At 41.6% G+C, this 25,047-nt stretch overlaps 1 protein-coding gene across 1 annotated transcript; it reads right to left on the bottom strand.

Moving 5' to 3' along the window:
- Nucleotides 1-608: 608 nt before the first annotated feature.
- On the bottom strand, nucleotides 609-15,474 carry LOC127653410 (germ cell-specific gene 1-like protein). Its single transcript, XM_052140093.1, has 5 exons — nucleotides 15,174-15,474; nucleotides 13,131-13,178; nucleotides 10,618-10,770; nucleotides 1,801-1,912; nucleotides 609-888 (listed from the first exon to the last, which is right to left on the bottom strand). The coding sequence occupies exons 1-5, from the start codon at nucleotides 15,472-15,474 to the stop codon at nucleotides 609-611; spliced, it is 894 nt and encodes a 297-aa protein (XP_051996053.1).
- Between the last annotated feature and the right edge of the window lie 9,573 nt (nucleotides 15,475-25,047).

The following is a 25,047-nucleotide window of genomic DNA, read 5'->3' as shown; positions in this document are numbered from 1 at the left end:
ATATATATATATATATATATATATATATATATATATATATATATATATATATATATATATATATATATATATATATATATATATATATATATATATATTGTTTAAGTATTGTGGCTGTAGGCCTGCTTTCATGCATTTATCATTCATCCATGCATCCTAGCCCCATAGACTTCCATTGTAGTTACATTACTGTAAATCAACTTTTGTTTGTTTTTACCAGTAAGTGACCAATCGAAAATTTTGTCCACAGAGCTTTAACTGAACCCAAAACATTCCCTTAAAGGAATAGTTCACCACAAAATGAACAGTCTGTCACCAGACTTCACCCTCATATTGTTCCTAACTTGTACAACTTTCTTTCTCACATGAAGGTCATTAAATTATGTCAAAATTGTAATTTTTGCGTGAACCAGCCTATTCCTTGAAACCTCAATTATCATCAATAAAGTTGATATTGGAAACACGTTATGCTAATAGCAATGAGTCTATTCAGAAGTTGCAGTATTGCAAAAGTAACTTTGTTGAGCCCATATCCTGCTCTGTTGACAAAAGCGCTGTGATAGAAATGCAGTTCTACTTTGAAGAAGAGCAGTGTGCTTCATTGTCTATCAGCAGTATTCTCTGCCCTCATAGTCTAGTAATGTGGAGTTGATGAAGGATGGCTCTATGCCATTCACAGACAGGACAGTGTGTTGGTCTGCTTTTTCTGGTAATGAAGTTATGTACCATAAATCTTCTGGCACATCCAGCTCTAGCATCTTCTGCTTGATGCGCATTTTCTTCTCAGTGGTCCGCTGCTTGAACTTAAACTTGATGATGGTTTTGGTATAACGGTTTAAAGCTGTGACCGCTGAGCCCATGCAGGTCCCAAACGAGCCCCATGCCAAACTAAGAGAAAGAGTACAGGAGAAAGCCAACTTGTGACATTTACCATATACAAAATCCTGAATCTTTTATACAGTGAATTCTAATTAGAATTCACATATGTGCACTAATTAAATGTTTAGACAAACTTGACTGAATTTATTTTCCTCATGATTTTAAAAACTTTTTGATTTGAATACTGTTACTACATACATGAAATGTGTTTTCTAGACAAATATCAATTGTGCATGTATATGAATTTCTAAAGTTTCTTTTAAGTTTCTACAATACTAAAACTGTAAATTAGATTTTTTTAATCTTTGACTGGATAGGGTGCGAAAAGCATCAAAAAGTGTCCAACTCCTTGATTATTGTATAAGCCTCCCAGGATGGAGAAGGCTATACCTTGAAGATGTTATAATATAGGAAAGTTTTGGTCACTACATAGTTCCCATGGTTCCTTTTTGGTTATTGTATTGTTTTGATGACTTTACTATTATTCATAATGGTTTGGAATGACGAGGGTGAGTAAATGATAACAGAAATGTACATTTTTGGGTACGCTATTATATCTTACCATTACTCCTGCAAGCAGTATAACTTTTTATTTATTCTATTTTTTTATTGTGGCAGGGTGGAGGGCCAGGCCAGGCTGTGATGCTGCACACCTGCCACATTGATGTTTACAAGCATATAGGTCAAATTTTTTTATTTTATGTATTTATGTAACAGAAAATAACAGTACAGTGTAGGCCTATTGACAAAAACGTAATGCATTTTATTCTAAAATGTGTAAAATAGTACTAGTAAGTAGGTGTGTCCAAATGTTTGACTGGTAGTGTAGAAAAAAGGTGGCTAATTGACACATTTTGATGTACTTATTTTGTGCTAAATATGTCTTGATTATGCATCTGCCTTTATGCATGTGAAGCTTACAAATAGGACCAGCTGTAGTCCCATGTCTTAGGTCTCCAGTCCTCTGGACCCATACTGACAGCTAGCTGGAAAGCTGTTGTAAACATCATGTGGGCAATCATCCCAAAAAGGCCTAGGGCACAAAAAAATGTAAGATCTGTTACTGGGCATTAGTTGTAATTTTTGTCTTTATCCACAAGATGGCAATCTGTGTTTAGCTGTAATGACTGTTGGCATAAGAATAAGCTCAGTCCAGCTTGGAATGCCATACTGATAAGAAGCTGTAATTATAAATTTAGTACCACAGAACTGGGAGAACAAATACATGAGCTTAAGAAGCTGTAGCCCTGAATCTTTTCAGGATAGCCCCAAATGTTTTAGAGGCACAGGGGTAAAGGAAGTAAACTTTGACTATTTATGGATCATTAATTGATGAGCTAGAAATAAAAAGTATGGTAAATTATTTGGCAAAATTAATCTTTCACATTCCTAAACAATAATCCTTTACAACAGGGGTCCCCAAACTACGGCCCGCGGGCCGAATACGGCCCGCCCCCACATTTGGACCGGCCCTCTGAACAATGCCATGCAGAGAAATATTTTTACAATTTAATTTTAAATATGTTTTAATCATTTCATATTTGTATTTGATAATACATATTGGCTTTCAAAATAAAATTTCCCTTAGTTATAATTATTAAAGTAGCCAAATTATTTGTTAGATTCACCCGGATTAACGTTCCATCGTGATCGAGCGGGTGCACGCGATCCAGCAAGAAAATTTAAAGTGACAACAAAATGGCCAAAGGGTTGGGAAAGAGAAAAGTTGATTCAGAATGCAGGGTATTTAACCAAAAGTGGACAAGTGATTATTTTTTTGTTCAATGCAAAGAAATGGCTGTTTGCCTCATCTGTCAAGAAACAGTCTCCGTGTTCAAAGAATACAATCTGCGCCGACACTATGAAACCCGCCACAGAGACAAGTATGCGAGTTTACAAGGCCAAATGAGAGCAGACAAAGTGTCGAAGCTAAAAAGTGGACTATCTGCTCAGCAAAATACGTTTGTATGGCAAATCCAGTTGAACCAGTCATCCATTCGAGCTAGCTTTCAGGTAGCTAAACTGATTGCAACCTGCGGTAGGCCATTCAGTGATGGTGAGTTCGTAAAGAAATTTATGAATGCTGTTGCGGAGGAGGTGTGCCTCGATAAGAAAGACGTCTTAAATGCGGTGAGTCTGTCGCAAGTACAATCACCAGACGAATTGAAGAAATGGGGTATAATGTATATGCCCAGCTGAAGGAAAAAGTGAAAGAATTAGATTTTTTTGCATTAGCGCTGGATGAAAGTAATGACGTGCAGGACACGGCACAGCTGCTCGTTTTTCTTCGCGGAGTTAGCTCAAACTTTGAAGTGTCCGAGGAGCTGGCAGCCCTAAAAAGTCTCAAAGGTACTACGACAGGGGAGGATATTTTTGGTAAAGTGTGCCAAACGATAGATGAGTTGGATCTAGACTGGTCTAAGCTGGCCAGCATCACGACTGACGGAGCTCCTAGTATGGTTGGCGTCAAGGGGACTGATAGGACGCATGAATAGAGAAATGGAGGAAAGAGGTCTCATGCCCCCTTTACAAGTACACTGCCTAATTCACCAGCAAGCACTGTGCTGCAAAGTTCTGAAGTGGGAATCGATTATGAAAGTGGTGGTGTCATGTATAAACTTCATCAGAGCAAACGGACTTAAACAAAGGCAGTTCCAAGTCTTTCTGTCCGAGCTAGAGTCTTCTCACGGAGATGTGCTTTACCACACAGAAGTCCGATGGTTAAGCCGGGCAGAGTTTTGAGGCGTTTTACTGAGCTGCTACCCGAAATCAATGTTTTTCTTCTGACAAAGGGCAAAACTGTCCCAGAACTGATCGACACAAAATAGAAATGGGACCTCGCCTTTTTAACAGATGTGACAGAAATGTTGAATGGCCTCAACATGCAGCTCCAAGGCAAGGGGAAACTAATATATGACATGTATTCCCACATAAAAGCATTTGAGGTGAAACTAGCACTGCTTGTGGGACAAGTGCAAAAGCAAGACTTCACCCATCTCCCTGTTACCCAAAGCCTCTCAGCTGAGAAACCAGTGGTCCCATTCCCAGCTGAAAAGTCAGTGGAAGCGCTGGAAATGCTGAAGGCGGAGTTTGATGTGCGATTCCGTGAGCTACATGTCCACGCTAAAGAAATCCGCCTTTTTCAGAACCCTTTTGCTGCTGACATTGACGAAGCCCTGCCTTCTTATCAGTTTGAGTTGGCTGAGTTACAGAACTCTGATGTTCTGAAAGACGCGTTTAAGCCCAACAGTCTCATTGAATAATATACTGCCCTCCCTAACGAGACCTACCCAAACATCAGAAGGAATGCAATGAAGTTGTCCACACTTTTTGGCACATATATCTGTGAGCAAACCTTTTCACGCATGAAACTGATGAAAAATCCGATGAGATCAAGACTCACTGATGAACATTTGCATCAGTCTTTGAGACTGGCTGTGACAGGAATGGAACCTGACATTGGACTTCTCACCAGCCAGAAACAAGCCCATAGTTCACACTGATTAGCCTAATACGCATGAGTAAGTAAATAATTTGATTTCAATAGCAATGAATATGAAAAAATGTCATTACGATAGTAATAATGCTCTTTTAATAGGCTATATATCACTTGATATGTATAGTGCATAAATAATAAATTAATCTAGCATTAGGAGGCATAATACTGTAAATCCATATAAAATCATAATAATATCTACACAATAAATCACTCCGGCCCATGACATTTTCTGTTAGACTACGGCCCTCCATTATAGAAAGGAAAAATGATGTGGCCCTCATAGAAAAAAGTTTGGGGACCCCTGCTTTACAACAATGGTTCTCAATATTGCACTTTACTCATGTGAAAAATTTTGTGATTAATCGTATAATTATTTGCAGTTAATCAAAGATTTTGAAAATGCTGAAATTTGACACGGTATATACTTCTTTTACTGTAAAAAATGCATTTATTTAATCATAGGAAAGAAAAAAAAACGTCTTGGTTACTGTCGTAACCCCCTTTCACTGATGGAGGGAACGAGATATTGTGTTGATGTAGTGACACTAGAGGTCTCACTTGAGAGCCTCAGTTACCTCTTATCTTTGAGAAAAGGCCAATGAGAACTGCCAAACAGAATTTGCATGCCCCTCCCCTGGACATACGGGTATAAAAGGAGGGAAGCTTGCGTCTGTTCAGACAGGTTTTTAGCTGAGGAGCCAAGAGTAAGAAACTGGCCATTTCAGCAGCTTAGTACAGTGTTGTGGCAAGATGGACACAACGTCTCGTTCCCTTCATCAGGGAATGGAGGTTAAAATAGTAACCCGGACATTGCCCTTCTGTCACTCACTTGACATTGTGTCGATATAGTGACACCAGGGGTCCCTATTTAAAAACGGCACAACACTGAACGTGTTACGTGGACTGATGATGCAGGTTCAAGCAAGCTGTTCCGTGTGAAAATAGCAGGTGCATCAGACTGCACGTAACCTTACCCAATGCCCCAAGAGACATCATATTGTTCCCCACATCCCTGAGGGAGGAAAGCGACATAACTAGCCTGGGAGCAGGCCGCGCCAGCCGCAGCCTTTTCTCTCTCTATGGTTTCTCTCTATAGAGTGTTAGATGCAGCTGGGGCCATCTAATGCTATAACACACATCGAGGAAGGTGTTCTTTTCTGATCCTATTCTTTCAGGGGGAAAAGACCCTGCATAGACCACATCCTGACCAACGGGAGATAAACAAGTGGTAAATACGTCACTTGGGCTTTCCAGCCACACATGAAAGTGGCGAGGTGGTAGGTCCTGCCTCGACGGGGAGGAGCTCTACAAACACAGCGACCGGGGGACAGAGGGAGCTCTGCCCAAGGGAGACGTGTGTCCACCGACAGACAGACCGTAACACGGAAAATACATCACAGGAGATTTTGGATTAATCAGAACCAGTGGAGCACCTATTCCAGTGCAGGCAAGTCGGTACCTGCGGTGGGTCTGGCTGCGAACTTCCTCCGCTGAGTTCGGAGCCAGAGGGCTATGGAGAATGGACACCCAGGTTCCGTGACTTGTGGACTCAACTGGGGAGTAGAGTGCACGTCTTCCCCTCAGGGGAGGGGAAAGGCGCTATGCGCAAGTGATACACCCGGCCAGCTGTTACTGCATTACCGAATTCTACATGTTCGGACCTGTCAAAACACATGATGAGACCCGCTCAACCCGGAGATTGTAAAATCTTGTGACGGTATTGGGTGTTGCCCAGCCCGCCACTCTGCAGATGTCTGCTAGAGAGGTGCCATTGGCCAGTGCCCATGAGGATGCCAAACTCCTTGTAGAGTGTACTTGAACCCGCAAGGCGGCGGGCACAGCCTGGGTCTGGTAGGCCAACGCAATGGCATCCACGATCCAGTGGGCAAGCCTCTGTTGGAGACAGCGTTCCCTTTCCGCTGTCCACAAAAGCAGACAAAGAGCTGCTCAGAGTGTCTTAAGGTCTGCGTGCGATCAAAATAGGTGTGCAAAGCACGCACCGGACACAGCAACGCTAAGGCTAGGTCTGCCTCCTCCCGGGGCAGCGCTTGCAGGTTCACTACCTGATCCCTGAACAGGGTCGTAGGAACCTTGGGCACATAGCGCAGTTGGGGCCTCAGGATGACGTGAGAGTCTGCCAGACTGAACTCTAGGCAAGTGTCGCTGACAGAGAGCGCTTGCAGGTCCCCAACCCTCTTGATGGAAGCTATCAGGAGGGCCGTCTTCAAGGAGAGGGCCTTTAGTTCGACTGGGTCAAGTGGCACAAACGGGGCTCCCCGAAGGCCTGAGAGGACAATGGAGATATCCTATGAGGGGAACAGGCATGGCCTAGGAGGGTTCAGCCTCTAGGAATTAGATGATCTCTAAGGAATTAGATGCTTCCTTCCCTAACGACTTACCGTCCACTGCATTGTGGTGAGTCCCTATCGCGGCTACATAAACCTTCAAGGTGGAGGGGGACAGCCGCCCCTCCAGCTGCTCCTGCAGAAATGAGAGCACTGACCCAACTGCACAGCTCTGTTGGTCTTCAGATCTGGAAGGACACCAATTTGCGAATAAGCTCACCACTTTAGGGCATAAAGCTGCCTGGTCGAGGGAGCTCTGGCTTGAGTGATTGTGTCTACGATGGCTGGTGGTAGACTGTTTAGATCTTCCGCATTCCGCCTAGGGGCCAGACATCCCTGAAAATGAAGGTCCTTCCTCAGGGGAATTTGCTAGGGAGGTGCTGTCACGAGGAGCGTGAGATCCAAAAGCCAATTCCGTGTGGGCCAGTGGGGGTTCTCGCAGTGAGAACATGAGCCATCCTCAAACGCTACCTCTGTGTGATCTCTGCCCAGACACGAGTGGCAGTGCCTGTGGCCGTTGGATGCCGAGAGGTAACGACCGCATCCAGGAATGACAAAAGATGGAAGGGCATCTTGAAAAAGACGCGCCGTTAAAAAGATGTTCAACATCAATATATTTACTCTTTTAGAGAAATATATACTCTTTTAGAGGGCTATCGAAGAGCTCAGGGGCGTGGTCTGCACTGGCGTGCAGAAGAAGAGAAAAGTGAAATGTGCCATATTTCCAAAAGCATATGCTCTTTAGAGGTGAGTAAAACAGCAGTGGGTTTTACTCAGCTCGCTGAAAAACAACCGCTGGGCTCTGAACAGATGCACGCTTTCCTCCTTTTATACCCATATGTCCGGGGGAGGGGCATGCAAATTCTGTTCGCCAATTCTCATTGGCATTTTCTCAAAGATAAGAGGTAACCGAGGCTCTCAAGAGAGACCCCTAGTGTAACTACATCGACACAACGTCGAGTGAGTGATAGAAGGGGAACAATATGTAACAATATAATGTTTTGATTATATATTAAACACAAAGCCTTCTAAAGAATAAAGATAGAAATTCACAAAAAATCACCAATTCAAGAACATTGAACATTTCCCTAACTGGTAGTTTGACTAATTGAAAGAACTAGTCCCCACATAGGTTGCATGTTCATTGCAATGGGCATGAAATCTATTAAACTCTCATCCTCCACAATATTAATCTTCCTGTAGACTGTTGCTATCCACTTTCCTACAGCAATCATGAAGCTGCATTCATGATTCTCATCAGCTTCAAACACTGCTTAGAAATCCACATGAAAAGTGCTTGTAGACAAAAATGTCTCATTCTGCGTTTTGGTGATAGCTGAGACTTGATGTGCTTCTGTGGTAATTAGAATATGCCTTACATAGGCTTAAAAATCACAAGTCCTATATTGGATTGTTTTGTACATCAGATATCTCTAAGAGGTCTTTTCTCCATCATTTTATCACTAACAAGGAAGCGCTTTTGTGTATGTGTATTGAGAAGTGTGCGTCAGTGTAATAATTCCGGGCAGACACATCAATACATCACAAAGGTTCCGACCTTCCAACAAGTGTTTATACTGGTTTATGCTGTATTAATTGTAAATATGTTAATCGTGATTAATTTACATCTTTTTTATTTAATCGTATGCATTAACATGTTAATTCTGACAGCTCTAAAAAACTTTTTTTCAATGTGTGAGCCAGATTCAAATAGTTGAATAAGAAATTTCTCAGTGAATTAAGACTTATAATTTGGTCTGTTCTTAACATAACACTATCATATGGCTTTAGTAGACTTAAATATAGTGCTGTGATATGGACGCATTTTAGGTGCATTTTGGAGCTTGATCCTCTCATTCCTCGTTTTGTGTTTCACAGACAAAAAAGTCTGGTTAATATTGGTATTAAAGAAACTGGTACTCAAATACTGGTTTGGAACGACAAGGGTGAATAAATTATGACAGAAAAAAGTTTCAAAGGAGGGTATGACCACAAAAAAGAAAAAGAGAAACACTGCTTTAAAACATGCCTAAAATGTCAAAAAAAAAAAAAAAAAGTACGAAAAAAACCACCACCACTCATTCTATGCACTTTCACGGGACTGCGCCCACTCTCCATTCCACCCGCCCTTCTCATTATAATTGAATTGAGCTATACTTTCCACCCCCTCTCAATTCTGCTGCTATCTGCAGAATTTACCCTGCGCTAAGTCTCGCCTGACCGTTCCCATCTTAGTAACTGTTGCCGTCCGCCATATCTCTGAAAAACGTTTGCTGGAGTCTAAGTGTGTTTGAAAAAATATATATATGTTGTTGGGTCACTTGTAATAGTGACACAAAGTACCAAGAGAGGATACACACAGTGTTTTTGTTCCTTTTTAAAATAAATATTTACATAAACCTCGGGAGGAACATGCTATGGATTAAACTGTGTCAGTCCTTATTGCCAAATTAACATGTTTAACATCAGCATGGACACCTGCATCCATCTACTGACATACAGCTGCAATTTGACTTAGTCTTTTCTGTTTCAAAGCAACTATATTTCTCAGAGATTTGAACTTGCATACTTTTAACCCCACAGCAAAAAACTGCTGTAACAACAAGCCATGTGATGCCAGAGGTATTTTTAATTTTTTTACCAATTGTAAATTTAAAGGTGCTCTCATTCCTGCTGTCCTGCTATTTGACACTTTCACTCATGGATTAAATTAATCATGGCTGACTGTGAATTAGTCAATTTCTACAATGACATCGGTCACTGAAAATTTGACATCAATGAGAGATTGTATTTAGATTTTCTAGTGTTTACCATCAACTTTGTTTTGGCAGCAGTGTATTTTAAAAATATTACAAAAGAATTCCATAATTTTAACTCATGACTGCATTTCAATATAGCCCAACTGGGCATGAAAACCACAAACCTGACCACACTCTGTCTGATCAATGCTCATACTTCTCTTATGAGAGCACCAAGAAGACTGTGTAGTCAAGTCATTTGGGTAATTGGGGGCAGTATGAGGATGAGTAAATGATCAGCTAGTTTTAATTTTTGGATGAACTATTCCTTAAAGATCATTTATTTTATTTTATACTAACTTTGATGACAGTATTGATAGAATATGAATGTAGCTATTGTTTATATTTGATTGATATTTTCTTTGGCTCTTGTAATGGCAGGTGCTGATGTGCAGAGAGTCTGTGGGTGAGCATTCCTACAATCATTTGGATTAGCGAAAGTCTGGGGGAGGGAGGTTGGCCTCCGCTCGCCATGTCACGTACCAAAACCACTACCCCCACACCAATCCGATTACAGCACAAACCACCAAATCCCCACGCTGTCGGGACAGATCACAGATAGGAAGTTGCACATTAGGTTCAACATGATGACTCATCCCACCACCCAAAACACACTCCTTTATAACTTTATATGCTGCAAATGCACATACAATGTATGAATTCTATTTCATAAGCATAATGATACCATGAGGATATTTAACATGTCCAACAGCAAATTGTTCTCAAACCAGAAAGAAAACAAAAGTAGGATGTGTTTTAAATTTGTGCCCATTAACTGATGTTGATCAAGCATGTCTATTTTAATTAGGAGGGTTGCACATTTAATTGAATAAATAATCAAGATTAAAGTTACAGCTTTAATCATCTACTGTAACTAATCATGAAAAGTGTCAATTTGACTCTACTCTTGTTGCATCAAAAAAAGGGGGTTCTGGGGGTCAGCTGAAAATATAAAAGAAAATAGTGTAAAAAAATCTATCTTTACAAGAAAAAGAATGTAAAAATATGTCAAAACAAAACTCTCAATCCAGAGTTTTAAATAGATGCTGTATTTTAAATTGTTGTGTTGTTGATGCACCTTTTGTAGGGCAGTTACCTGAGAGAGCAGTACACAGAGCTGCAAAGGCACTGAGCTTGAGTCTGTTTATCATGTTAAAACAGGAACACATCTCTATGACCATGAGAGCACCACCCGTGACTAGCAGAGCAATGTACAGACACTCTGCCACAATACAAAGCCAAAGCACTCCTAATAGAGAGAGAGAGAGAGAGAGAGAGAGAGAGAGAGAGAGAGAGAGAGAGAGAGAGAGAGAGAGAGAGAGAGAGAGAGAGATTCCATAAATAATTGTTATTGCACAGATGTTATTCTCCAAAGAGAGTAACTACTATTTTTACAAATAGTAAACTGATTTTGAATTACTCAAATAATGGCCAATAAAAATTACTGAAAAAAAAAGAAAAAAGGTAGAAAAAAAAACAATGCATGCATGCATAAGCACAAACAAAAGTTCTTCCAGTTAAGTTTTACTCTAAAAATTAAAATAAAATATGGTGACATACACAATAACATGGAAAAATGTTTAACCCCATTACCAGTTCTTTCACTTTATTGTCATATTATTAAAAGTAAAAAAAATGCTTTTCTATTAAATATCCAATCAAATTTTAGCAATGATGGCTGTATATTTACTGTAAATAAGGATCAACTTTGAGAACTATTCAGGTTTGATTTTGTTCCATTCCTTTAGGCAGATTTACTCTGAGCTGATACTGAGAGAAAAGTAGGGGAGCTGGGAAGACAGAGTTCTGTTGAGCGCTAACAACTTTATTAAAACCTAAAAAGTGTCATATAAAATGTGTTAACCCTTTAAAATATGCTGTATATTTTGGATGTCACCTGCAATTTTTCTCACCCAAATTTAAAAGCTTACCATACACAAATACAGTGAAGTAATTGAAAAATACTGAAAATATAGATTTTCTTTACCTATATATATATATATACAATTATTCCAATAATATATAAATAATATTGTATATTAATAATATTTAATAAATTTACAAACATAAAATTCATGTTATATATGCCCTATCTATCCCTCAAAAAGTTTTATTTTATTCCACTAGATGGCAGCAAGTACTTGGAATAAGACACATTCCTCTTTCCTTTTCCATTGCAATATGCAGATCTGAAATGCAGGTGGTGCTCTAATGCAGCTGAGCACTTGATTTGTGCTTGTTGCTGAGCTTTCAGTCTATTTTGTGATCCTAAATTATGTGATCCGGCCTCTGAGTGGACTACAAGATTAATCTATGTGCTGTTGTAAAGCTGAGATCCAGCTTTGCGATAACATATTTTTGATATAACATTTCATCATCAATATCCCAAAACAGTGATCGGACGAGACATGAAACTTTTCTCTATGCTGTTTCACAGAGATCATATTTCACTTTGTAGTTTGTTTGATAATCAATCGAACTGTGGTGTTATGGCAATAAAACTATATAATCACATTTCTGAGAACAGAAATAGAGCTATCTGAAAAAAAAATCATTTCATATTTCAATTTTCACCTCAGGGTGGTGATCATTTGGCTTATCTGTATTATGTCTTATCTTTTGTGTAACATAAATGCAAAAGAGATGGAGTTTCAGATTGCTTTCAAATGGTTCCACAATTAACCATTTATGTATCCAGGGACTTTAACATTTTACATGTTAAAATGTGAACATGAGAAATCATTTTCACATATGAATTGGCCACCACAGAGTCCTGACCTTAACCCCACTGAAAGTCTTTGGGATGTGCTGGAGAAGACTTTAAGGAGTGGTTCAACTCTCCCATCATCAATACAAGATCTCGGCTAAAAATCAATGCAGCTCTGGATGGAAACAAATGTTGTGATGTTGCACTTTTACAGTATTCCCATTTATTTGGTTAGTAGCCTTATAATAAGCTTAGTTTACTTAGCTATTATGATTAAGCTTACTTAGTTTAATCATCCACTCCAGGCCCACACACTGGACCCATCAAGTTGTTTGGTCAGCTCTAGATGTGGTTTTGTAAGTTATGGATTTTTTGTAGGACACTTTCATACAGTCCAGTGTTACAGAGCACTTGATGTGGTTGATTGGTGTAGCTTTACTTCATTATCAACTTATTTGGGATGCTCTTTAGTTTGCTCCTTTAGATTCTAAATGTCACTTCCTTAATCGTGGGATTTTACTGTGTGAATTTAATAATTCACCAGAAGGTCAAGTGTAAGGGAACTGTGTAAATGGTGTAAATCTATAAACTTAGAGCTTAACAGGACTGTAAACTTAAACAGAATTTGCCTTTGTGTGTGTGTGTGTGTGTGTGTGTGTGTGTGTGTGTGTGTGTGTGTGTGTGTGTGTGTGTGTGTGTGGATCTTACATTTTTAGAAAATAAAACACATCTAAACAATTTCAGTAATCCTGTGAACTACAGTACATTTCAGTGTTATATTTGTAATATTGTAATATGAAATAATTGGTTTAGGGTAAATAGTTTTTCAGTGCTCAGTATACAATACCATTGTTCATTTTTCATTTGAATAACATGTAGCCTAACATGTGTTACTTACCCACCTCTTTGATGATCAGGTGTGATCTCTAAAAACTTCCTACAACTAAATCCTATAAACACAGAAAGTTCTGGTAAAACACTGGATTAAACACCTTTTAATTTAATAAAAAACATCTGCATTTTCATGTTAAAGGTGCAAGTACATACTATGTGCAGTTTTGGTTTATTTAGTAATTACAGTACTTTACATTACCATGGTGTATACTGCTTTTACTGATGTTGAGTACTTTTACACTATATTTTATGTTTTCCATTGCAAATGTACCATTATACATTGAAAATGTACACCTGGCAATGTACATTACTTTGACAGAGTGACAAAATTAATATGTTCATAATTACATAATTGGCAGTATCTTGCAGTTATATCACCTACAAATTTGTGGCTGTTCCAAAATACAGCAACATACCATTTTTCTCAAATATTTCTTGTCATATCCTATAGAAATTCCATGGTTGCAAGTAGGACCAAAAACAGCTCCATATTTTGTTATTATACATTGATTTAAAAAAAAAATGATTTAATTAAACACCAAATGTTATATCAAAAGCAGATCCAGATAGCACACGTACATCTCTGAGTCTGTTTTAGATCTTTTCATCTGGAAAGCATCACAATCTAATTATCTGCTAAACATCTTAAAAATATCAGTTTTACAAACATTCTCAAAGTCATCTAATGAATGTTTTATTGACAGTTGAGACACACTTACTGACATACATCTTATAGACGTATTGCAGTTGAGCAAACAACCAGACCCACTATATATTAGGTGTCTTTAGCAACAATGTACTTAATAACTTTATACAATGTATTTAAGTACATACATGTTGGTGCATTGAACTTACAGTACATTTAAAGTGCCTGCATTTAATAACATCTCTAGTTACACTTTTTACCTTAACCCCTAATCCTAAACAGAACCCTACCCCAACCCTTACCCTAAACCTAATCTGACCCCTAACCCTAAACCTACCCATGCCTCAACCTCAGTAGCAACAAATGTGAATCTTGTGATTTTGCAGAACAACATGTAGTTACACAATAAGTACATTGTATTGTATGTTACTACATAGTAGCTTAAGACACCTAATATAAAGTAGGACCGAACAACCTAAAAAATATGTCTTCTAGATGTAAATAAACACATCAAATAGAAGTCAGGGTCTGTAACTGTAAGGCTGGCATTCCTCAGCATGAACTGGATACAAAAATTATAGTATATTAATGACAAAATATGCATTAAAAATTGTTACCAATAGACTCAAGAAACACTGTCAAAATATTAGGTTGTTTCAATTTTAACCATCACTTGTTAGGGTAAAGAACCCTGAAGGTGCGTACACACTGCCAGCGACATTGCGCGCGACAGCGACTCAATACCATTAATTTTCAATGCGAGCACAGCGACTTCCGGCGACACGAGCTGTCGCGACCGTTGGCGCTAGATGTGGCCTTCTCTCTCTCTCTCAGCTCCTGCAGTAACGGAAAGATGGATGAAAGGCTAATTCTTGCTGTTAGACATTTTCCAGTGCTCTATGATATGTCTCTTCCCACGTACAAGGACATTTTTAAGAAAAATACTGCGTGGAAAGGTGTATCTGAGATCGCGGGGATTTTGTGGACCCAGACAGACCGGCATTTGCATTTTCGCCGCAGATAAACAGCCGCTCTGGCAAACAGCACGCCTGGTTTCTCATTCATCTTTGATATAAAGCATTTTATGTACTGATTCCATTTATATTTAGTCTTTTCCCTCCAAAATGTTTGTTTTTAGTGGCAAGAAAAGAGATTCGCTGTCAACAGCAATGGAATGGCATCCGTGAATGTAATTTATAAACGTTACTAGGCAACCAGTAGTGGGAACACCCACTAGCGACTTCACCGCCAGCCACTGGCGACCTGCAGCGATAAAGTCGCTGGCAGTGTGTACGCACCTTAAGTCATGAGTTCAATGATACATGTACCTTGAATGGACTGCAACCAACTTCCTGCAGACAATACAGTCAAAAATCTAAATGAGTCAATGATACTCCTGTCTTACCTCTTAAGTCGACTGTTTGTTCACAGGAGAACCAGATACCTGCGTGAAACTTCCTCATGAGGAACTTCTCCTCTCCCGTCTCGTAGATGTACTGCACCAGCCGTGTGTCGTTGATGTTGGAGCTGTTAAACCGTATGCAGTAGGACTGCTTCACTCTCACTGGCCCCGTGCAGAAGGGTTTTGCCACCTTCCTGGTCCCCTCGCACCAGTAGCTGGTCGTGACCGCTGAGATCGCCATGAAAAATGCCACATAGTTGAAAATGAGAGCCAAAGATGCTCTCTGAGCATGTTGTATACCCATAAGAGAAGAGTAATCCTGGATTCAGGCAAGCGACCGTTGAGTTTCTTACTTCAGACATTCAAACTTTTTTGAATATTTAATTGTCTCTGGTTTATTGGGTAGTACAGATAATTGAATGTCCCATTTGTGGTTGCTGCTCCTTGGAAGTGCTGAGCTTTGATAGACTAAGTGGACCAGCACGGATGTTTCTCGAACGATGACCGCTTTTGCTCATGTCTAGCTCTATTGCTATCTGTCTCACTTCTCCCCCCTCTCAACAACCTCCCTTCCCCCAACTTTTTCCACTGTTATCATTTCAAAAGGCAATTACTTGTTAGACCTTGGTTTTGCTGTTCCACCTAAACCCGTAGCTTATTTCTGTGAGCATAACAATAAAAAAGATTACCAATCAGATTATTCTTCAATCTGATGTAGGGCTCTCTGCCAGCATGTGAGTGGCAACTTCCACCATTTTCAAGATTACACAACTTTATAATAATAATATAAACGAATTGCAACAGCGTATTGAACAATGGGTTTTATGTACACAAGATGAATGCATGACATTTTGGTGCCACAAATAAGCACATGTTTGAGCATGCAAAAATGGTTTACGTGTGTTTGTGCGCAGACAGCAAATCCTGTCTGATTTGACAGCTGGATTATTTTTGTGGGATATTTCAAGCAAATATAGGCAAATGGCTTTTGCAAATATGTTTTAAGGGGCTGACAGATGTAAGCAGACAACAAACCCTGGCCCATCTTCCAAAGGAAAAAATATTTTCTTGTTTTCTTTCTTTCTTTTCTTCTTCTTTTTATAATAATAATTATTGTTATAAATACATTTTTTACAAAATAATTTGTTATAAATTACTTTTGAACTTTTATCAAAAACATATTCACAAATTGTCCAGGAGAGACTCATAGATAACACTTTTCAAAAAGGCTGAACCACGAGACATCATGACAATGTTTGCCACATCTCACCATTTCTAGATTTTAAGTGAGCTGTGCGAAAAGAAAAAAAATACAGAGAAAATTACATGATTTTAGAGGTGCTGTGGAACAGGAAATGGATTAAAGCTCATCATATCAAAGACCACCACAGGATGTTTATGTAAGATGGAATCCTGAGATTTATCTCTCCCTGTATATTTCAAGCTGAGTGAATTTAATTTTACACAATGTAATATTATATAGGCAATTTCAAGATGGTTTAAGGAAGTGACGTATTTTTGTTCCTTGAACATTTCCTGCTAGACGCAAACTCAGACTACATTCCAAATGGGATAAATCAACCTCCGAATGACACTTTGAAGGGAGAAAAATCATAATAGTCATTCTGTAAGATTGCTTCTGTTGTAGAAATGTTAATACTCATTGATCAGTAATAGTCATTGCAAAGGAATGCCACCTAGTCTTCTCATTCGTAGAGGGAAATGAGGATAGAACATTTCTGTATGTGCTTATGTCTGAACCGAGACAGTATTTACGACTGAAAAGCAGAACCGAGACACTTCGGGAAAGGCTGAGTGGGGTCCTCTGCCCTCTTCAGGTCAGAGGTCATTTAGTACAGGGGGGTAAGTTTGGGCTAGTTAGTAGTAAATCAGGGCTAGTGGCCTAGTCCCTGTATCTAAGGAATGTAGAGGGGGAAGATCTGCTTCTGTTGGAGACCTTGGGGAAAAGAGGTATAAAAACAACTCAGCCCTCCCCGACTACGTCTCACTCGTGTCGCAGTGTGATTCCTGTGTAATGACTGGGTCCTTCTTGCAAGAATAAATTCTTTTCAAAGACTGTTTGATTCAGAGTGTCTCTATGTGATAATGGTTGGTTAATAATTTTTTGCCACAACACTTCAAACTGCCTTTGTATTAAATTTTTTTTTTAAAAGTTAGTTCTGAATAACCTTTATTTTTGAGCCTCATACCTTTTAGCCTTTCAAAGCTCTCACAGTACATGGTAAAGTCTTCGAAGGGAATAGGGCATAGGGATAATCACTTCTGATCTGAACTCACCCTCATTCAAAACCACACTGGGAGGTGCTTCACTATCATTCATAGTGACTTTAACATGATTAGTGTTACTAACATTAACACGATTTTCATAAAATGTCAATATTAAAATATGGACCATGTTGATCGATGGCTGGATACTCCCTGGATACCTGGACCTAACGGAAATGTAAGTGTTTATATGTGGCCAAGTCAGTCGGTGGCGCTGTTGTGTGTGCCTGCTAGAATTTGCAACTTTTCTTTATATATAGTATACCACTTCCTGTTTGTAGAACAGGTTGGGAAGTTGTTGGGAGAACAATTTCTGGTCGGTCTCTTTTAAATGATCTTGCGGCTTTATGGTAGATGCACAGTTTGTCTTGTAATGTTTCTTTAATTGTTGTGAGTTGGCAGCAACCGGTTTACTGCAGTTTTATTAAAAGCTGGAATAACTATTTTCATCATCTGTGATGTTGCTTTGTTTAAACAATATGAGACAAAATATGTGCATTATATCAACGGCACTTATATCTATCAGTTTAGCTGGTTGGGCTGTCATTTTGGGTGCCTGATAGTGTGGAGGTCACACTTTGTCTGTAGCATACTGCACTTAAGTTTGTGGCGTTCTTTAAAAGCAGATTATGCCATTGTTGTTGTTGTTGAATGACCTGAATTGCTGTAGAATATTTAACAGTACAAACCAGCTTCTTTATAGTGGGCATTCAATTATTTCCCTTTATTAGGAGGTGTTTTGTTGCTGCATTTTGTTCGTAAGCTATCCAGGTATCTAATTTTATTGATCTAACTTTATATATATATATATATATATATATATATATATATATATATATATATATATATATATATATATATATATATATATATATATATATATATAAAATATATTGAGTATTATAAATACATCTATGGAATTGTTTTATGATGTGATCTCTTTAATAATTGGTATTTTATATGTATACATTTTTTGGGTCTGATGATTAAAGTCTTTTTTTCTCTTGAGAGTGTGATCTTATTGGCAAGCATGGACAAATGTATTCATTTCTATTCTTGTATTTCAACCCTAATTCCCAAAAATTTGGGATAGTATGTGTTATGATGGGTGTTGAAGCAGGACAAGACGGACAAGAGGTGCGGATCCAAATGCAGTTTTATTGGGATAAACACATAAGAAATCAAAGGTAAACACAAATGAAAGTCCACGATGGGTAAACTGGAAACTAAAACACAATGAAACAGATTAAACACGAGGAAACAAAACTCAAACAAAACTAAGAACTCGGGTAAGGGACACAGACCAGGCTAGACGACATTCAAGAAACGAACAACAATCGACAGAGACTGAACAAAGAACCAGGGTATAAATACACAGACAAAGTGGAGACTGAACGAGACACAGGTGGAAACAATGATGAGTGCAGGCAGTGAGGGAGGCCGGGAATTGTGGGAAATGTAGTTTAACACATGGACAGTGAGACTCAGGGCGGACAACAGGGAAAACGTGACATGGACCAGGATCGGTGACGGGTGAGGTGGAAAATACGGAGCGGACAACAAGGAAACGTGAAATAATCGTGATAGTGAAACCGAGAACAAAGGGCAGACAACACAGGAACGTAACATAACCCCCCCTAAAAGGACCGGATTCCAGATGGTCCTATAGCAAACAGAAACCCCACAAAGAAGAACAAAAACAAAAGATCCAAGGAGTGAGGGGGTAGACCCGGGGGAACACAGACAGAAGAAAGGGAGCACAAGGGACACAGAGACCATCCAAGGAGGCACAAGGGACAAATAGACAGTCTACAGGGGCACAAGGGGCAATTAGGCAGTCCATGGGGGCACAAGGAGTAATTAGGCAGTCCACGGGGGCACAAGGGGCAATTAGGCAGTCCATGGGGGCACAAGGGACAATTAGGCAGTCCACGGGGGCACAAGGGGCAATTAGGCAGTCCGTGGGGGCACAAGGGGAAATGGGACAGTCCACGGGGGCACAAGGGGAAATGGGACAGTCCACGGGGGCACAAAGGGAAAGGTTTAGGAGGCCAGGGAGGTATCGACCGTGCAGGGACAGGTTTCGGTGGTCTGGGAGGTGTTGCCTGGGCAGGGTCGGGTTTAGATGGCCCGGGGGCTGGCTGTAAGGCAAGGGCCAGTTCAGGGGGCCTGGGAGGAGGCCACAGGACAGAGGTCGGTTTTGGTGGCCTGGGAGATGGCCGTGGGCCAAGGGCCGGTTCAGGGGACCTGGGAGGTGGCCACAGGACAGAGGCCGGTTTTGGTGGCCTAGGTGATGGCTGTGGGGCAAGGGCCGGTTCAGGGGACCTGGGAGGTGGCCATAGGACAGAGGCCGGTTTTGGTGGCCTAGGAGATGGCCGAGGGGCAAGGACCGGTTCAGAGGGCCTGGGAGGAGGAGTGGCCACTGGGGAGGCCGGCGGAGCCATGTGAGGCGGCGCCAAGGAGGACCTCTGAGGCGGAGCCGAGGGAGGCTCGGGAGGCGAAGTCGAGGGAGGTGATGGCTTAGAAGGCTCAGAAGGCGGAGCAGAGGGAGGCTCTGTAGATGGAGCTGAAGGAGGCTCAGGAGGCGGAGCCGAGGTAGGCAGCACCGTAGGAGGCTTTAGGAGTGGAGACCTGGAAGGCTCTGGAGTCTCGGGGGCAGAGCCGTAGGAGGCTCTGGAGGCGGAGCCGTAAAAGGCTCGGGAGGCAGAGCCGTAGGAGGCTCGGGAGGCTCTGAGGGCGGAGCTGTCGGAGGCTCGAGAGGCAGAGCCATGGGAGGCTCTGGAGGCTGAGCCGAGGAAGGCTCAGGAGGCGGGGCCGAGGAAGGTGGCACCGTAGAAGGTTTCAAAGGCGGAGCCCTAGAAGGCTCTGGGGTCTCTGAGAGCAGAGCCGTAGGAGACTCGGGAGACGGAGCCGTAGGAGGCTCGAGGGGCAGAGCCCTGGAAGGCTCAGGAGGCTTGAGGGGTGGAGCCCTGGAAGGCTCGAGAGACTTGAGGGGCGGAGCCCTGTGAAGGCTCGAGAGGCGGAGCCGTAGGAGGCTCGAGAGGCGGAGCCTTGGGAGGCTCGAGAGACTCGAGAGGTGGAGCCGAGGGAAGTGGCGCCGTCGGAGGTTTCAGAGGCGAAGACCTGGTAGGTTCTGGAGTCTCTGGGGTCAGAGCTTTTGGAGGCTCGGGAGGCGGAGCCGTAGGAGGCTCTGGGATCTCTGGAAGAAGAGCCGGAGGAAGCTCTGGAGACTTGGGGGGCGGAGCCCTAGTAGGCTCAAAAGGCTTGAGGGGCGGAGCCCTGGAAGGCTCGAGAGGCTTGAGAGGCGGGGCCCTGAAAGGCTTGAGAGGCCTGAGAGGCGGACCCCTGGGAGGCTTGAGGGGCGGAGCCCTGGAAGGCTCGAGAGGCTTGAGGGGTGGAGCCCTGGAAGGCTCGAGAGGCCTGAGAGGCGGAGCTCTAGGAAGCTCAGAAGGCGGAGCTCTGGAAAGCTCGGGAGGCGGAGCTCTGGAAAGCTCGGGAGGCGGTGCTCTGGAAAGCTTGGGAGGCTCGGGAGGCGGAGCTCTGGACAGCTCGGGAGGCGGAGCTCTGGACAGCTCGGGAGGCGGAGCTCTGGACAGCTCGGGAGGCGGAGCTCTGGAAAGCTCGGGAGGCGTTGGCCCTTGGACGGTCATGGCTGCTGGCACTGGCTCTTGGATGGTCCTGGCTACAGGCACTGGCTCAGGAACGGTCGAGGCTACAGGCGCTGCTCAGGGACGGTCGAGGCTACAGGCACTGGCTCAGGGACGGTTGAGGCTACAGGCGCTGGCTCTGGGATGGTCGAGGCTACAGGCGCTGGCTCAGGGACAGTCGAGGCTACAGGCACTGGCTCAGGGACGGTCGAGGCTACAGGCACTGGCTCAGGGACGGTCGAGGCTACAGGCGCTGGCTCATTGACCTCTGAGGCGACAGGCACTGGCTCACTGACTTCTGAGGTGACAGGTTCTGGCTGGTTGACCGTGGTATGCGTGGGTACACTGTTCCTGGTCGGCGTGGCTTCAGGCTCGCTGGCCGTGGCTGGCAAGGGCTCAGGCTCGCTGACCGTGGCTGGCGTGGGCACAGGCTCGCTCACCGGGGCAGGCGTGGGCTCTGGCTCGCAGACCGGGGCAGGCGTGTGCCAGAAGGCGGAAGGCCGTCTTCTCACCCTCCGGCTGACGGCGTGGGCGCGCTGGCTCGTGGAAGGTGACTGGCGTGAGGGTCGGTTCGCTGACAGGTGGGGCTGGTGTTACTGGGGCCGCCGGAGGTGGTTGAAGGGACTCCACTGTGGATGGCGAGGTAGGGTCCTTCTCGGCAACGCCCACGGTCAACGGTGAGCCACAGACCCGCAAAGTCATCTCCACGAAGCTGCAGAGAGTGCACTCGTGCATTGCCGGTGGCAACCGTTCCCTCAACGAGGCGTTCAGGTTGCCCCTGAAGTAGACCACCAGGGCAGAGTCCGGGAAGTCTGAGACGCTAGCCAGCTTGAGGAAGTCGCCTATGTGGTTCAACGCTGGTCGGTCCCCTTGCTTTAGACAAAGCAGCCAATAGTTGGCCTGTTGGACCGCTGGATCCATTCTTTGGTCAATTGTTCTGTTATGATGGGTGTTGAAGCAGGACAAGACGGACAAGAGGTGTGGATCCAAATGCGGTTTTATTGGGATAAACACATAAGAAATCAAAGGTAAACACAAATGAAAGTCCACGATGGGTAAACTGGAAACTAAAACACAATGAAACAGATTAAACACGAGGAAACAAAACTCAAACAAAACTAAGAACTCGGGTAAGGGACACAGACCAGGCTAGACGACATTCAAGAAACGAACAACAATCGACAGAGACTAAACAAAGAACCAGGGTATAAATACACAGACAAAGTGGAGACTGAACGAGACACAGGTGGAAACAATGATGAGTGCAGGCAGTGAGGGAGGCCGGGAATTGTGGGAAATGTAGTTTAACACACGGACAGTGAGACTCAGGGCGGACAACAGGGAAAACGTGACCTGGACCAGGATCGGTGACGGGTGAGATGGAAAATACGGAGTGGACAACAAGGAAACGTGAAATAATCGTGATAGTGAAACCGAGAACAAAGGGCAGACAACACAGGAACGTAACAGTATGAAAAATGCAAATAAATAAAAAGCGGTGATTTGTAAATTATGTTCACCCTTTGCTATATTGAATTGAATTTCATAATCTTTTTGTTTTTTTATGTACAGTAATTTAAAATCAGATGAATCTAGTCTTGAGGTCATGAACGCATGAATCAGTTTTTCGGCATCAGCAACAGAGAGCATATGCCTTAATTTAGCAATATTTCTTAGGTGGAAGACTGCTGTTCTACAAACATTTGTAGTTTGATTTTCAAAGGACAGATTGGTATCAAATATAACACCTAAGTTCTTTGCTGTTGAAGATGATGTAACAGTACATCCATCTAGAGTCAAATTATATTTTAGTGGCTTATTTTTAGAGTTTTTTAGTCCAATAATTAGAACCTCTGTTTTGTCAGAATTGAGTAGAAGGAAATTTCTGGCCATCCAATCTTTTATTTCATTGATGATATTTTGAAATATTGTCATTGATGATATTTTGACATATGTCATTGATGAAATGACATATGTCATTTGTAACTCTGTTAAGTGCAGTCTCTGTACTGTGATGAGGCCTAAATCCTGATTGAAATTCTTCATATATATATACTATTTCTCTGTAGAAATGAACATATTTGGGAGGATACTACCTTTTCTAGTATTTTTGACATAAATGGGAGATTTTAAATCGGTCTATAATTAGCAAGTTCTCCAGGATCATGTTGTGGCTTCTTAATAAGCGCTTTGATAATTGCCACTTTAAAGTTTCTTGGGACATGTCCTAAGCATAGCGAGGAGTTAATGATATTAAGAAGAGGTTCTGAGATTACAGGAGATACCTCTTTTAAGAGCTTAGTTGGTATAGGATCTAACAAACAAGTTGTGGCTTTTGATGTTTCGATAATTTTGTTAGCTCTTCATGACCTATGATAGCAAAGGATTCAATTTGCACATGAGGAAAATTATTAGACACTGTTTTCTGAGGTGCTATGACAGATGATTGCATAATTCCATATTTCTGATTATTTCAATTATATCTGTAAAGAAATTCATGAAGTCATTACTCTTGTGCTGCGACGTAATATCTGGTTCTGTTGAGGCTTTATTCCTAACCAATTTAGCCACAGTACTGAATAAACATCTAGGATTGTTATGGTTATTTTCTATGAGTTTACTAAAATATGCTGACCTGGCAGCTTTGAGTGCGTGTTTGTAGCTACAGACACTATCCTTCCATGCACCATGAAATACTTCTAATTTTGTATTTTTCCACATGTGCTCCATTTTACGAGCTGCTGTCTTGAGAGCATGAGTGTGATCATTGTACCATGGTGCAGGGCTTATTTCTTTAAATTTCTTTAATCGAAGTGGGGCGACAATATCAAGGGTGCTAGAGAAGACTGCATTTAAATTGTTTGTTATTTCATCAAGTTCTTCTGGGCTTTGGGGTTTATTGAGTGTACGAGATAGATCTGGAAGAGTATTAGTGAAGCTATCTTTAGTGGGCGAAAGAATAGTCCTACCTGAACGATAGCGTGGTGTAAATTGAGTAACATTAGTTGATTGCAGCACACAAGAGACGAGGTAATGATCCGAGATGTCATCGCTCTGCCACAGAATTTCTACATTATCAACATCAACTCCATATGAAAGAATTAAATCTAGCGTATGATTATGGCGATGAGTTGGTCCTGTTACATTTTGTCTGACTCCAAGAGAGTTGAGAATATCGCTAAATGCTAATCCCAATGTATCATTTTCATTATCTAAGTGAATGTTGAAGTCACCAACAATTAAGGTTCTATCTACAGTAACTACAAGATCTGATAAGAAGCCCGGGTGATCTACAGTATACACTGTAGCATGGGTAAAATATGACAGAGATTTTTTTATTTATATTTGACGGTGTCACATTAAGCATTATTAGTTCAAAAGACTTACATTTATATCCTGTCCTCTGAGTAACACTAAAAACTTCACTGTAAATTGTAGCAACACCTCCTCCTCGACCCTTCAGACGAGTCTCATGTTTATAACAATAACCTGGGGGAGTAGATTCATTTAAACTAATATATTCATCCAGTTTAAGCCAGGTTTCAGTCAAACAAAGCGCATCCAATCTATGATCTGTAATCATTTAATTGACAATTAGTGCTTTGGTAGAAAGAGATCTAATGTTTAGTAGCCCTATTTTTATATGATGTGTATTTTTAATTAGTTTGTTTTGTTCAAGTTTGACCTTAATCAAATTGTTTCTAAATTATTTAGTGAGGGTATTGTGTTTCGTAGTTCGGGGAACAGACACAGCTCTTTGCCTGTAGTTAGACGCATAGTTTCTTGTTAGTTTACGGTGTTGATGACATTTGACTTCGCTAAGGCTTCTATATCTTTTATACCATATATATCTTTCATTCTCTAAAGAGTCTGACAAACATTTACATGCATTTAAGAAAACTGCTTATTCTGGGGTTTTGCAGAAAGCGGCGTTCTAATGTCAC

This window comes from Xyrauchen texanus, chromosome 12 (genome assembly GCF_025860055.1).
Source record: "Xyrauchen texanus isolate HMW12.3.18 chromosome 12, RBS_HiC_50CHRs, whole genome shotgun sequence".
Classification (NCBI taxonomy): domain Eukaryota; kingdom Metazoa; phylum Chordata; class Actinopteri; order Cypriniformes; family Catostomidae; genus Xyrauchen; species Xyrauchen texanus.
This window is presented reverse-complemented; position numbering and strand designations above follow the sequence as displayed.

Bases quoted from the DNA above. Each gene is read 5' to 3' on its own strand.
- LOC127653410 (XM_052140093.1), bottom strand. From the start codon at position 15,474: ATGGGTATACAACATGCTCAGAGAGCATCTTTGGCTCTCATTTTCAAC. The intron at 13,179-15,173 runs GTAAGACAGGAG...CTGTGTTTATAG, and splicing joins ACAAACAGTCGACTTAAGAG to GATTTAGTTGTAGGAAGTTT. The intron at 10,771-13,130 runs GTGGGTAAGTAA...TCTCTCTATTAG, and splicing joins CACACCTGATCATCAAAGAG to GAGTGCTTTGGCTTTGTATT.